At 41.5% G+C, this 15,079-nt stretch overlaps 1 protein-coding gene across 2 annotated transcripts in view; it reads left to right on the forward strand.

Annotated features, from left to right (window-relative positions):
- Positions 1-1,923, forward strand: part of LOC143377835 (thiamine transporter 2) — a 35,990-nt gene extending 34,067 nt beyond the window's left edge. For both annotated transcript variants that reach the window (XM_076829601.1, XM_076829603.1), the window contains exon 4: positions 152-1,923. In XM_076829601.1, coding sequence (XP_076685716.1) covers positions 152-747 — 596 coding nt within the window. In that variant the 3' untranslated portion in view covers positions 748-1,923. The remainder of the gene's footprint in view (positions 1-151) is intronic.
- Positions 1,924-15,079: the final 13,156 nt, after the last annotated feature.

The raw sequence follows: 15,079 nt of genomic DNA on the forward strand, positions 1-15,079 counted from the left end.
GTCGAAGTTCACCCTGGTTTTTCTAGTCCCCTAGGTACATGTTGCCCCTTAAATATCGAAACCATATTTCGCCATATCAGTGTGCCAAGCTCCATGTAAACAATTTCACCCACTCGCACCCTTGAAGAGCACCATTCCTTCTGTTCCACAGTGATCTCCGAGATGCTCGGCGCGCACATCCTCGAGCTGCCCTACAAGGGTGAGCAAATCTCCATGTTCGTTTTGCTGCCGCCATTCGCCACCGCGAGATCCGCCGACGGGGGTGATCGAGCGCCCAGCGACCGCGACGGCGTGCGCCAGTTGATCGAGCGTATCTCCACTGACGAAGGGTCCACGGAGCTGCGCGAGATCCTCGACTACGGTGTGCCCCCGCGCGAGGTGGAGGTGTTCCTACCGCGCTTCGAGATCGAGAAGGAGCTACCGTTAGGCGCGCTGTTGCACGCCCTAGGCGCCGGCGAGCTGGTGACGGCCAACGCGGCTGACCTGCGCGGCTTCGTCGAGGACGGCGAGCCGTCGCCGCACCTCGGCGACGCTGTCCACCGTGCGCGCATCGAGGTCACCGAGGAGGGCACCACGGCGGCCGCTGCGACCGCGCTCTTCACCTTCCGCTCCGGCAGGCCGCTGCAGCCCGCAATCTTCAACGCCAACCACCCCTTCGTTTACTTCATCTACGACAAACCGATGCGCACAGTCATGTTCGCCGGGGTCTACCGCGCCCCCAATCCTCCGCAGAGCACGCCCGCTTGAGGCTGGCTCCGCGGACCATCGTGTACCTCCTGTCGCCGTTTCTTCGCGTTTCTTAAGTCTGTGCAGGAGAGGATGAGCAAGCTCCTCGCATAAGCGTGTGTGGCTGTTGACGTGTCGGGAGGTTTGTGGCTGCTCAGTGGATCGCTGATGCCGGCTGGTTTGTAAGTAGTTCGGTAAGCTTGGATGTAGAGGTACTTTGGTGGTCCGTCTGTGGGATGGAGTGTGGAATTTATTAAACTTGATGCGAATTTGTTTGAATGCAGTTTAGAGATTTGTTGACGTATGTTAGGATCTTCAGTTTTGTGTTTGATGTTTCTAGCAGAGGTAGAAACGTGGTGGTATATTTTTGTGTATGCGTGTGGCGCTTACTTCATCGATGGGGGATTGTTTGTACCTTGTAAGAAAGTGCGTTTATGCCGGTTTGGATAATTAAAGTTTACTCTCAAGGGAACATCCCGAACCCAGAAATTCAAAGAATTCTGAAACTTTGTGAATATGTAGGGAATTTCCTCCCGATTATAACGCAATTTTTGTTCACTGCCCAAATTCACTCTGAGGGGGTGCAGTTGACCCCTGAAAATCCGGTTATTTTCCGATTTTATAAAATAATTTTGTAAAATAATTTTTTTACCAAATGCTAGATCTAATTAAAAGAAGTAACTTTTGCCTTGAAACTTTTTTTCTATCTCTTACAGCTCGCGAGTTATAACACAAAATCAGAAAATAGCCGAATTTTCAGGGGTTAATTTCACCCCCTTCGAGTGAATTTGGGCAGCAAACAAAAGTTGCGTTGTAATCAGGAGGAAATACCCTACATATTCACAAAGTTTCAGAATTTTTTTAATTTTCGGGTTCGGGATCTTCCCTTGTCAGTTAACGATCTGTAATAGGGAAACAAGACAAACTGGCGGTTTAGAGTTCGTTAGTTACCTACGTTGAAGCGAAGAAAATGGGCATTCTGTCCTATTTTACAGGACTTGCACGTGTGCGATTAGTGTCAGACTCTGATTTAATGGAGAAAGGTAGATTTGCTACTAAAACACTTAATTTATCCTTTTTAAACAACGAAACTGTTTTCCACTTTGTTATATCCTACAAAATTGTGTGGTTCCGGATCGTACTTACTTATGATTCACGCGTGTACGGTTGTTAATTAAAATTAGAAATTATTTTGTTTGTGAGTGTTTGTATTTCAGCATGGTTCTTCATTTTTAACCCAATTATTGAGGCACCATTACGCTTTACGAAATGGAGATACGAATCGTTATTGCACGCGTGTGCGAAATAATAGTGTTTAGGCGGGAACTTATTTATTTTTCATGAGAGAATTAAAGGAACTTATATCGTGTACATTATGAACAAAAATAAATAATGGCTAATAAAATAGAAAACGAAGAAATTGTTTTTAGAACATATCGAGTAGATATTGCAAATTAAATGAAGAGTCCTTTTAGAAATCACTGTAGGTGCCAAAATTAAAAAAAAAATTATCAGAAAATGTTCTACGTGCCAATGGCAAATAGCATAGACTTTAATTTTTGGCACTTACATTGTTGTCTACAAGGACTCGTCAAATATTTGCTTCTGGCGCCTCTGAGCATAGTGACAAAAATCTGCAATAAACATTAGGTGCATCTATCACAAACGAAGTATAGAATAGACCTTAAAAACAGCGTAAAGTTTTCTCTTATAGATTCAGAGCAAGACCAGGCACAGGAGCAAGAGGGACACTCTTCCTCACGTGGTGTTCTGTGATTTGATTCGTCGATGTTTTCGCGTCGGGCAATAACGGACAATACTATGAGGACTTTCAGGATATAATCAGATGTAAGCCATCGGACCCGCATTCGTTTCTCTTGCCATCTCAACCGCACACAGCACGTTAAGAGCTCACCGTCGATCCCGAGTCGCGAGCTCTTACAATTGTGCGAATAAATACTTAATGATCATTGCCGCGGAATACGTATGATTCCGCGGTTCATTTTTGAATCGACAGGTTATGTATTCGCAACGGTCGAGCGCGTCGCAGCTTGTTTTGGTTCGTGCCCGTTGAGGCACGAACGCGGTCAACCGTCTTCGCGACTGTATATGTGTGCGTATATACCGAGGACTTTCCGTGCAATTTGAAAACAGTTCGCTCGCTACTAGTGTCGGAATTAGTCGCACCTTTACGCACTTTTCTGCTCTTAGTACATTAGAGTCGCACGCTACGCAGTTTGTACCATTTCTTAGATCCCAGCATCCAGTGTTGTATATTCTTCGTATAAGTAACCGTATTGTTTATTCGTATTTTCGTCAATCGTGGTCTGAGTTAATAAACTGGTCGCGTGCTTGGAAATCGTGCCGTGTTATTCGTGCACGTGCTTCGACTAAATAATTAGGCTCTCGCCTAAACAGTGTGTTTGTTCCTTCGAGGTGAATTTAACCTGCACCGAGCGATACAACCGCATCAATTCCAATGGCCACGAAGAAGGCTGAGGAGATTGGCGCCCTGCTGACGATGCAGAAGCGCAACACCAAAATCATGCTTGGATTGATGGAGAGTTACCGGAAGTTGGAGAAGGCGAAATTCTCCACGATCACCGCCCAAATCTGCCTGGACTACCTGGAGGTACTGTGGATTCAGTGTCTGGCCCAAGATGACGAGCTAAGCAACCACACAGCATTCGAGGTCACCTACTCGGACGTTCAGGAACAGGAGATTTTCGCCGCTGGGGATGCTTACCAGCAAGTTCGCGATTATTTCACCGACATAATTCAGTCCTTGACTCCCGCGGCCTCGTCGTCCGTGAGTACGTCGAGTCGCGGTGTCGGACACGCCTGGGAACTTCCGCCTATCCCGCTGCCGAAATTCTCCGGGTCATATCTCGAATGGCGCGGATTCGCGGAGCTATTCCGTTCTTTGGTTATAGATAATCAGTCCATTTGCGACGTGGAACGAATGTACCATCTGAAAGCCTCGTTGGAAGGCGAGCCGGCCTCCCTAGTGAAGCACATTTCCCTCTCGGCGAAATTTCAAACGGCCTGGGATGTCCTTGAGAAGCGCTACGAAAACAAACGCATGCTGATTACCGTGTATCTCGACAACATTTTGTCGGCTCCACCGGTAAAGCGGGGCTCCCTCATCGAGTTGTCTTGCCTAAGGAACGGAACGATTGGAACGTTACCGATTCTCAAAAGTTTGGGCTGTTCTACCGACACCTGGGGGGAGCTGCTCGTTTTTATCATGTCGCGGAAATTGGACCGGGAGACCCTGGTGGAGTGGGAGATGTCGCTAGGCGCGAGTTCCGACTACCCGACCTTCGAGCAGTTCGACAAATTTCTTAAAAAACAGATTTGTATAGCGGTATCGATGGATAACCAGCCAGCGTCGGCGAGTCAGGTCGAGCCAGTGAAGAAAGCTCGGTGCTTTATTTGTCGCTCTAAGCACCCGCTGTACCGATGCCGCGCGTTCAAGGCATTGACGGTCGAAGAACGGAGGGCGGAGATTATGGAAAATAACCATTGCTTTAATTGTTTGAAACCTGGCCATTTCTCCTTCGAGTGTCCGAGCTTAATGTCTTGTTTGGTGTGTCAACAGAACCATCATTCGCTTCTGCACACCGATTAGTAGTGCTTCAGAGGAAGGACGAGTTCCGAATAAAGGTCTCTGCACACATATCAGTTCTGTGTCAATTGCGTGTGAGTGGTAAGAAAAAGAGGGGATAGACTCGCGGATAGAGGATCTCTTCTTACCACTGAGACACTGGCACGGGACTGATATGCGTGCAGAGGCCTTAGGGCCTTAGGGCCTTAAGGGGTCATTCTACTTTGATGAAAAATGAACTATATTTAAAAAATAATCTTAATAAATACAACATGTAATGAAATAAATCTTTTTGGAATTTATTAAGCTACTCTTATGTTATACAAAAAAAATAAAAAGATTTTTTTTTAATTTGTTTCATATGGTTTTTTATAGCGCCAATGTGACACCTGCAAAAAGAGCCACAGGTGATTTCCCGGCATAGGCTTATCTGAAATAAAAATTCGAAAAGATTCTTAATCTGTATGAGTGTCACTATCGCCAGTAGCTCAATTAACAATTTTTGTTGAGAAATAGCAAAACAGCGCCGGTTTGAAAGAAAAAGTTCCCCAAAAGGGTGTTTCTCGAATGTTCCTCGAGAAAAATCTCGGCTATTATTCGGCATAAAATTGTTAATTGAGCTATGGACGATTGCAACACTTATACAGATTAAGAATCTTTTCGAATTTTTTGTTTCAGATTAGCCTGAGCTGGGAAATACCTGCGACACAAACACACCTCTTTTTTGTAAAAAAACATAAAACAAATTAAAGAAAATCTTTTTAAAATTGTTTTGTATAATATATAACAGTAGCTTAATAAATTCCAAAAAGATTTATTTCATTATATGTTGTATTTATTGAGAAAAAAATCTTTAAAAGCTTCATTTTTCGACCGATCAAAGTAGAATGACCTCTTAAACGGCTCACAAAGGAGGATGTGATTTATCGTACACCTATTGTTGTAAAGCCAGATCGTATTAACATCATTCTACATATAATTTATACAACACCACAAACGTTGCAACTGTCTTTCACAACGCTCGAAGCGACTTATGTTGTACAACTATTGTACGATAAATCGCATCGTCTGTGGGCCGTTTCAGGCCCACTCAGAGTTGAGTGGAGTGTCCGTGCTACGCGTGCGTAGCGCCAGAAGATTCGGTGTTTCTTTCCCAGACAAGCGGATCGTGCGTGATTCCACGTCGAACAGCAATTTATACCCAAACTTGTCTTCGATTCTGAATGCATATTTACAAAAATTTTAATTACTTGCCTTCCAATTTCGATTCACGAACTTAATCGAAGATCTCAATTTTCATAATTTTCGCGGCAAGGATTCCATAAATTTGGTTAAGTACACATCAGAAATTAATTACTCAGTATCAAAATCCATTCTGAAAACAATGTTTTCAAAAGTAACATTTGCCGTCGACGTGTGCTACGTGGCGGAATCCGCTTGACTGTGAAAGATTTCATTTGGTCATATGAGACAGTATCTTAATATATAAAGCAGAAAGCTTTTATGTGTTTGTGTGTTTGTCTGTCGCCTAAAAACTTTTGAACGATAAAGGCTGCCGTTCCAATGTGCACCTTAAACTCTAGGATCACGAAATGAGCCTCAGCTCATTATGTTTTACTAATCCAGACAAATGCGACTATTTTCACAAAAAAAATAAAAAAAAATTGTATAAAATTAGAATCTAAATTTCTGGCGAAGCTGAGTAGTAAATCTAATATCAAGTACTAGTAAAATACTCGTGCTTTGCTACGGTAGAATAATTAAAAGGAACTACTTTTATATCTGTTTTTTTAAGTAATTTTTTTATGTAATTTCTGTAAAGTAACCTTTGTATAACAAACATTTATATATGTATCTACAACCATTTTCTCCCCTTAGGGGTTGATTAAGGCAAAATCCTGAAATTTATTTGTAGGCAGTTGGGTGGGTAACCTTTGTAAGTAAAAACCAAGTTGATATCTAATGGGACCTAAATCCCACCTTAACCCCTTGGCCTACAACATCGGCTGAGACCCGTGGCACGTCGATTGGGCCAAAGATGGAAAGCACGGGTGAGACCCATGGTACGTCGGTCGGGAGAAAAGTAAACACCAAGGGTCAGGCTCGTGGTTAGTAGATACTACGACTCAACTTTTCGCCGATGCTTTTCATCTCAGTTATTCCTGGCCGCATACACTTATATTTACACATCATAAGCCCCTTTAGCCAAGTTGCCGGCAACTTTGTTGCAACTGCGTAATTGGGCTTAAACGTGTGCGATTGACAACTTCGGACACTGAGCCGAACCGTGAAATGGCTCGACGCGTGACTCACCTCTGGTGTTGATTTTGCGCCGGCCGTCGGAATTTAAATGGTATGGTAAGGGGTTAAAAAAAATAAAACGAATATAAAACCTCTTGGCAGATTGTACTACATAAATGGGCCGCATGGTCAATCGGGTGGCCAGAAAATCGTGCATGTTTAGGTATTCATAAATGTTATTATGTTGTAAATATTATTGTAAATATTATAAATATTACTTGCGTGTATGCGGTGTAGCGCTCCGCATTGAATCTTCTTCTTTCGAATTAGACCTCTCCCAGACCAAAATCTGCTCATATAAGAACGAAAAACGAAAAATCTTGACTGCATTCCCAAATCAGAGTTCCGCCATATTGGCGATAATACATAGCAAGTCACGTGACAAATTTAGATGAGGTAGTAGATACGAGATGGCGCCTACTCGGGAGGACTGCCAACGTGGATTCATAGCAAAACTGAAGCGATAGCTGGATATACGAGCCACAATAAAAGCATGATGGAGTGAATGTATGCATTTTCGGACGATTGTAGGTTAGGTTATATTCATTTTAGGCATACACTGACATAGGAACTGCTGGGAATTGTATACATTACTAAATTAACGCTTTTATCGTTACATATACATCACTTGAAATCGCTGTCGTATTTATGTATAGTAATTCAGGCAGTTAGAACAACAACGGACTAACCTACATTAAAAAAAAATTTCCTATTGTACATCGATGGCTTACAATTAGTGCACACATATTGTATGTGCACTTTTAGCGTTTTTGAGAAAAACAGGTTGAAACATTCAATGGTACTTTATAATTACATAAATTCTTTTTGCATTATTGTAATATAGGTATCACTGAAAGTATGTAATTAGTAGTATAAGTTAGAATCTGCAAAATTATAATAATAACTCGACAATAATGCTTGGAAGTTGGACATGCTATTGTAACCAAGTACAGAGGAGGACATACTATACTGAATGATATTATATAAAAATGAATGGAAGGAATAATACTGGAAATAATCTCACTTCAATATTATATTTATTTTAAAAGTAACAGGAATAAAAAAGTAATTCGCAGTAGATATAGGAAGACTCTAAATTTTTTTTATTTATTGTTACATTTTTCCAAGACTATTTTCATCCAGTAACGTCTCCAGAGAGCAAATCAAAGAGCGAGAAGTGGCGCAGATGTTTCGAGACAGTGACTGTTTAACGAAGAGACGCAGAACTTTGGAGCGCCTCTTATTTGCAACTTTAAGGCGATGCCTTTGAAGCTGAAATTTAGTATACCTCTTTCCACTTCATGTTCTCCTGATATATTGGCCAAAATCTGGCGAAAATTTTCAGAATGCACAAAATTGGGCTTTGTAACAGGAGAACATGATGTCGAAAGAGGTGGCACTATGTAACGTCTTCGGAGAGAGAATCGAGGATGCCTTCGAAGCTGAAATTCATAATACCTCTTTTCGCTTCATGTTCTCCTGATACCTGAGCCAAAATCTGGCAAAAATTTTCAGAATGCACAAAATTGGGCTTTGTAACAGGAGAACATGCCGTCGAAAGAGGTGGCACTAAGTAACGTCTTCGGAGAGAGAATCGAGGATGCCTTCGAAGCTGAAATTCAGAATACCTCTTTTCGCTTCATGTTCTCCTGATACCTGGGCCAAAATCTGGCAAAAATTTTCAGAATGCACAAAATTGGGCTTTGTCACAGGAGAACATGATGTCGAAAGAGGTGGCACTAAGTAACGTCTTCGGAGAGAGAATCGAGGATGCCTTCGAAGCTGAAATTCAGAATACCTCTTTTCGCTTCATGTTCTCCTGATACCTGGGCCAAAATCTGGCAAAAATTTTCAGAATGCACAAAATTGGGCTTTGTAACAGGAGAACATGATGTCGAAAGTGGTGGCACTAAGTAACGTCTTGGGAGAGAGAATCGAGGATGCCTTCGAAGCTGAAATTCAGAATACCTTTTTTCGCTTCATGTTCTCCTGATACCTGGGCCAAAATCTGCCAAAATTTTCAGAATGCACAAAATTGGGCTTTGTAACAGGAGAACATGACTTCGAAGGAGGTGGCGCAAAGTAATGTCTCCGGAAAGCGAGTCGAAGACGCAGAACTATTCGAAGCAGAAGTTTCGCTGAAATTTAGGATACCTTCTTGCCGCCTCATGTTCTCCTGATACATATTGGCCAAAACCTGGCATAAATCATCAGAACGCACAAAATTTGGGCTTCGTAACAGGATAACATGACTTCGAAGGAGGTGGCGCAAAGTAATGTCTCCGGAAAGCGAATCGAAGACGCAGAACTATTCGAAGCAGAAGTTTCGCTGAAATTTAGGATACCTTCTTGCCGCCTCATGTTCTCCTGATACATATTGGCCAAAACCTGGCATAAATCATCAGAACGCACAAAATTTGGGCTTCGTAACAGGATAACATGACTTCGAAGGAGGTGGCGCAAAGTAATGTCTCCGGAAAGCGAATTGAAGACGCAGAACTATTCGAAGCAGAAGTTTCGCTGAAATTTAGGATACCTTCTTGCCGCCTCATGTTCTCCTGATACATATTGGCCAAAACCTGGCATAAATCATCAGAACGCACAAAATTTGGGCTTCGTAACAGGATAACATGACTTCGAAGGAGGTGGCGCAAAGTAATGTCTCCGGAAAGCGAATCGAAGACGCAGAACTATTCGAAGCAGAATACTACCTATATCGCACTATTGCGATGTATTGAATGTATTTTGAGGAAAATAAAGTGGATAAAAAAACTCTAGAAAAGTGTACTATCATTGTAGAAACCGTCTTGAACATTCCTATCCAAACTCCAAAGTTCTCTTACATAAAGTGTTAATTCGAAGGAGGTAGCGCAAAGTAATGTCTCCGGAGAGAGAATCGAGGATGCCTTCGCAGTTGAAATTCAGAATACCTCTTTTCGCTTCATGTTCTCCTGATACCTGGGCCAAAATCTGGCAAAAATTTTCAGAATGCACAAAATTGGGCTTTGTAACAGGAGAACATGATGTCAGAAGAGGTGGCACTAAGTAATGTCTCCGGAGAAAGAATCGAAGACGCAGAACTATTCGAAGCAGAAGTTTCGCTGAAATTTAGGATACCTTCTTGCCGCCTCATGTTCTCCTGATACATATTGTCCAAAACCTGGCATAAATCATCAGAACGCACAAAATTTGGGCTTCGTAACAGGATAACATGACTTCGAAGGAGGTGGCGCAAAGTAATGTCTCCGGAAAGCGAATCGAAGACGCAGAACTATTAGAAGCAGAAGTTTCGCTGAAATTTAGGATACCTTCTTGCCGCCTCATGTTCTCCTGATACATATTGGCCAAAACCTGGCATAAATTTTCAGAACGCACAAAATTTGGGCTTCGTAACAGGATAACATGACTTCGAAGGAGGTGGCGCAAAGTAATGTCTCCGGAGAGAGAATCGAAGATGCCTTCGCAGCTGAAATTCAGAATACCTCTTTTCGCTTCATGTTCTCCTGATACCTGGGCCAAAATCTGGCGAAAATTTTCAGAATGCACAAAATTGGGCTTTGTAACAGGAGAACATGCCGTCGAAAGAGGTGGCACTAAGTAACGTCTTCGGAGAGAGAATCGAGGATGCCTTCGAAGCTGAAATTCAGAATACCTCTTTTCGCTTCATGTTCTCCTGATACCTGGGCCAAAGTCTGGCAAAAATTTTCAGAATGCACAAAATTGGGCTTTGTAACAGGAGAACATGATGTCAGAAGAGGTGGCACTAAGTAATGTCTCCGGAGAAAGAATCGAAGACGCAGAACTATTCGAAGCAGAAGTTTCGCTGAAATTTAGGATACCTTCTTGCCGCCTCATGTTCTCCTGATACATATTGGCCAAAACCTGGCATAAATTATCAGAACGCATAAAATTTGGGCTTCGTAACAGGATAACATGACTTCGAAGGAGGTGGCGCAAAGTAATGTCTCCGGAAAGCGAATCGAAGACGCAGAACTATTCGAAGCAGAAGTTTCGCTGAAATTTAGGATACCTTCTTGCCGCCTCATGTTCTCCTGATACATATTGGCCAAAACCTGGCATAAATTATCAGAACGCATAAAATTTGGGCTTCGTAACAGGATAACATGACTTCGAAGGAGGTGGCGCAAAGTAATGTCTCCGGAAAGCGAATCGAAGACGCAGAACTATTCGAAGCAGAAGTTTCGCTGAAATTTAGGATACCTTCTTGCCGCCTCATGTTCTCCTGATACATATTGGCCAAAACCTGGCATAAATTTTCAGAACGCACAAAATTTGGGCTTCGTAACAGGATAACATGACTTCGAAGGAGGTGGCGCAAAGTAATGTCTCCGGAAAGCGAATCGAAGACGCAGAACTATTCGAAGCAGAAGTTTCGCTGAAATTTAGGATACCTTCTTGCCGCCTCATGTTCTCCTGATACATATTGGCCAAAACCTGGCATAAATCATCAGAACGCACAAAATTTGGGCTTCGTAACAGGATAACATGACTTCGAAGGAGGTGGCGCAAAGTAATGTCTCCGGAAAGCGAATCGAAGACGCAGAACTATTCGAAGCAGAATACTACCTATATCGCACTATTGCGATGTATTGAATGTATTTTGAGGAAAATAAAGTGGAAAAAAAAACTCTAGAAAAGTGTACTATCATTGTAGAAACCGTCTTGAACATTCCTATCCAAATTCCAAAGTTCTCTTACATAAAGTGTTAATTCGAAGGAGGTAGCGCAAAGTAATGTCTCCGGAGAGAGAATCGAAGATGCCTTCGCAGCTGAAATTCAGAATACCTCTTTTCGCTTCATGTTCTCCTGATACCTGGGCCAAAATCTGGCGAAAATTTTCAGAATGCACAAAATTGGGCTTTGTAACAGGAGAACATGCCGTCGAAAGAGGTGGCACTAAGTAACGTCTTCGGAGAGAGAATCGAGGATGCCTTCGAAGCTGAAATTCAGAATACCTCTTTTCGCTTCATGTTCTCCTGATACCTGGGCCAAAATCTGGCAAAAATTTTCAGAATGCACAAAATTGGGCTTTGTAACAGGAGAACATGATGTCAGAAGAGGTGGCACTAAGTAATGTCTCCGGAGAAAGAATCGAAGACGCAGAACTATTCGAAGCAGAAGTTTCGCTGAAATTTAGGATACCTTCTTGCCGCCTCATGTTCTCCTGATACATATTGGCCAAAACCTGGCATAAATTATCAGAACGCATAAAATTTGGGCTTCGTAACAGGATAACATGACTTCGAAGGAGGTGGCGCAAAGTAATGTCTCCGGAAAGCGAATCGAAGACGCAGAACTATTCGAAGCAGAAGTTTCGCTGAAATTTAGGATACCTTCTTGCCGCCTCATGTTCTCCTGATACATATTGGCCAAAACCTGGCATAAATTATCAGAACGCATAAAATTTGGGCTTCGTAACAGGATAACATGACTTCGAAGGAGGTGGCGCAAAGTAATGTCTCCGGAAAGCGAATCGAAGACGCAGAACTATTCGAAGCAGAAGTTTCGCTGAAATTTAGGATACCTTCTTGCCGCCTCATGTTCTCCTGATACATATTGGCCAAAACCTGGCATAAATTTTCAGAACGCACAAAATTTGGGCTTCGTAACAGGATAACATGACTTCGAAGGAGGTGGCGCAAAGTAATGTCTCCGGAAACCGAATCGAAGACGCAGAACTATTCGAAGCAGAAGTTTCGCTGAAATTTAGGATACCTTCTTGCCGCCTCATGTTCTCCTGATACATATTGGCCAAAACCTGGCATAAATCATCAGAACGCACAAAATTTGGGCTTCGTAACAGGATAACATGACTTCGAAGGAGGTGGCGCAAAGTAATGTCTCCGGAGAGAGAATCGAAGATGCCTTCGCAGCTGAAATTCAGAATACCTCTTTTCGCTTCATGTTCTCCTGATACCTGGGCCAAAATCTGGCGAAAATTTTCAGAATGCACAAAATTGGGCTTTGTAACAGGAGAACATGCCGTCGAAAGAGGTGGCACTAAGTAACGTCTTCGGAGAGAGAATCGAGGATGCCTTCGAAGCTGAAATTCAGAATACCTCTTTTCGCTTCATGTTCTCCTGATACCTGGGCCAAAATCTGGCAAAAATTTTCAGAATGCACAAAATTGGGCTTTGTAACAGGAGAACATGCCGTCGAAAGAGGTGGCACTAAGTAACGTCTTCGGAGAGAGAATCGAGGATGCCTTCGAAGCTGAAATTCAGAATACCTCTTTTCGCTTCATGTTCTCCTGATACCTGGGCCAAAATCTGGCAAAAATTTTCAGAATGCACATAATTGGGCTTTGTAACAGGAGAACATGCCGTCGAAAGAGGTAGCGCAAAATAATGTCTCTGAAGAGAAGTAGAAGCGTTGAACGAAAGTCGATAGAGTTTGAGAGTATTGAATGGCATATTTAAAGTAGTGCTTTAATGCGAAGATTTTTAAAACCACTCTGCGTGGAAGGATCTTTTTAGGTGTTCTTTTTAGCATATCTTTTATATGTGATTTGGAATAGGAAGGAGTAAGTAGTGCTCGTTAAATAAAAAAACTCTTTTACCACTTAACTGCAATTTATTCAAATAAGTGAAATGCAATACAATGAAATGTTACAAGTGTAACTGGGTTAGGTCTGGGTTAGGGGAGGGTTAGGGGTATCCGTTAGGGATTTCTCCACGAAAAAAAAAAAAGGTCTAGGTGAGGGTTAGGGGTATCCGTTAGGGATTTCTCCACGTAAAAAAAAAAAAAAGGTCTGGGTTAGGTCTGGGTTCGGCTGAAGCAGTATCTTGTGCAAATTTCATATCAATGAACCCAGTCGAAAATGCAGCCGGTTTAACGTCTTTTATGTGAAAATTCCTTACCTGTAAAGCAGAAATATACACGATTAATAATCGCTCTAGTTACAGTATGTGAGATTAGTTACATCGCATTGGCACACTCTAAACTCTAAACATGTCACACATATACAAGCACGCACACACGCACAGCATTTCAACAGATTTCAGAGTAGGTAGTTGCTGAATTGGCCGCTTCTCGTGTCGCACCCAACGTTACCGACTGATTCTAAAATAAGTTACAGTGCTACGAGTGGTAGGAATTAATATTAAATCTTACCGGAAACATAAAATCTAAAACGACTAATTTCAACCAACATGTTGCACAATAAAATTATTCCCTTTACTAATATATTTTCATACGTGACAAACTGTTGTAACGTTTGTCCCATGTTCAATAATAGACAAGTCAAGTTACTAAAAATATTTTTCTTCTTACAGGTTTTAACTTCGGAATATTTCGACGGAATGATGGAAACCTTGATAGTAATCACAAGAAAATAGTGACTTTATATACCTTATACTTTATTGTAACACTGTAAAGGCCTTTTATGCAAATATATTGAAAGAAACTTGAAACAAACTGTATTATTATTCAGAAATACCTTTTACATATTCCTATCCAAATTTCAAATATCTATGGTATTTCCTTAAGAATACCATAGATTTCCTTTGTTAATAAGTCGATATTGAAGAAAATTTTGCAACTAGTGTCCATGGAATACTATTCAGAAATTACAAGCTTCCAGTCTTTCAAAAGCATCACATTAACCGAGAACTGTTTAAAGGCCCTTGAAAGGCGTAGCTCTTGTTTGCTACTTTAAGGCGATGCCTTTGAAGCTGAAATAGCCACTAAACATTTGTTGTCATATAGCATATATTTAGGTTATATTTTCTGTCACTTCGAGGAGCCGACCACATAATAATCACGCGTATCCAGTCTGCGCATTTTCACTAGCCCAATTCAACATTCAATACAATTTTGTATATATATATAATGTTTGTTGATAACTGCTTTCTGCAGAGGACGTGTAATAAGTGTATTTCATGTTCTGTTTCGGTGCTTTGCTAATAAAAAAATGTCTAACCTAACAAATTTCATTTTCTGGGGACATTCCCTCATCTATTTTCCCTTTTCACTTAGAATTCCTTACTGCTAACGTAGAATCTTGTAGCATAAGCACATTTCAAGTAATTGAAATGTACAATGAATTTTCTACGTTTACAGTACCAGCCGACTTTCCGTTTAAATTTTTATAAGTATAACGGAACAGCTGAGAATTTCTTTCCTTATTCAGAATAGAATACAGAAATAGCAAACAGCTCCCTCTCGCGTTCACCGGGTAATCGTCGATTTATCGGTATTACCATTTCTGTGCAGAAAAAAATGGTGTAATACCGACCTGCCGAATCGGCCAGGTCACGTGACGTGTCTACCCCCTCAAGTTATTTTACTTTATATAACGAATAAATAAACGTTGTAAAGTCATACACAAAAACAATTATGTAATTCGACCTATAATCTATACTATAGATTATATACTATAGTTTATTTATTCGTTATTTTAAGTAAAATAGCTTAAGGTGACAG

The sequence above is a fragment of the Andrena cerasifolii genome, chromosome 16, assembly GCF_050908995.1.
Source record: "Andrena cerasifolii isolate SP2316 chromosome 16, iyAndCera1_principal, whole genome shotgun sequence".
In the NCBI taxonomy this organism is placed as follows: domain Eukaryota; kingdom Metazoa; phylum Arthropoda; class Insecta; order Hymenoptera; family Andrenidae; genus Andrena; species Andrena cerasifolii.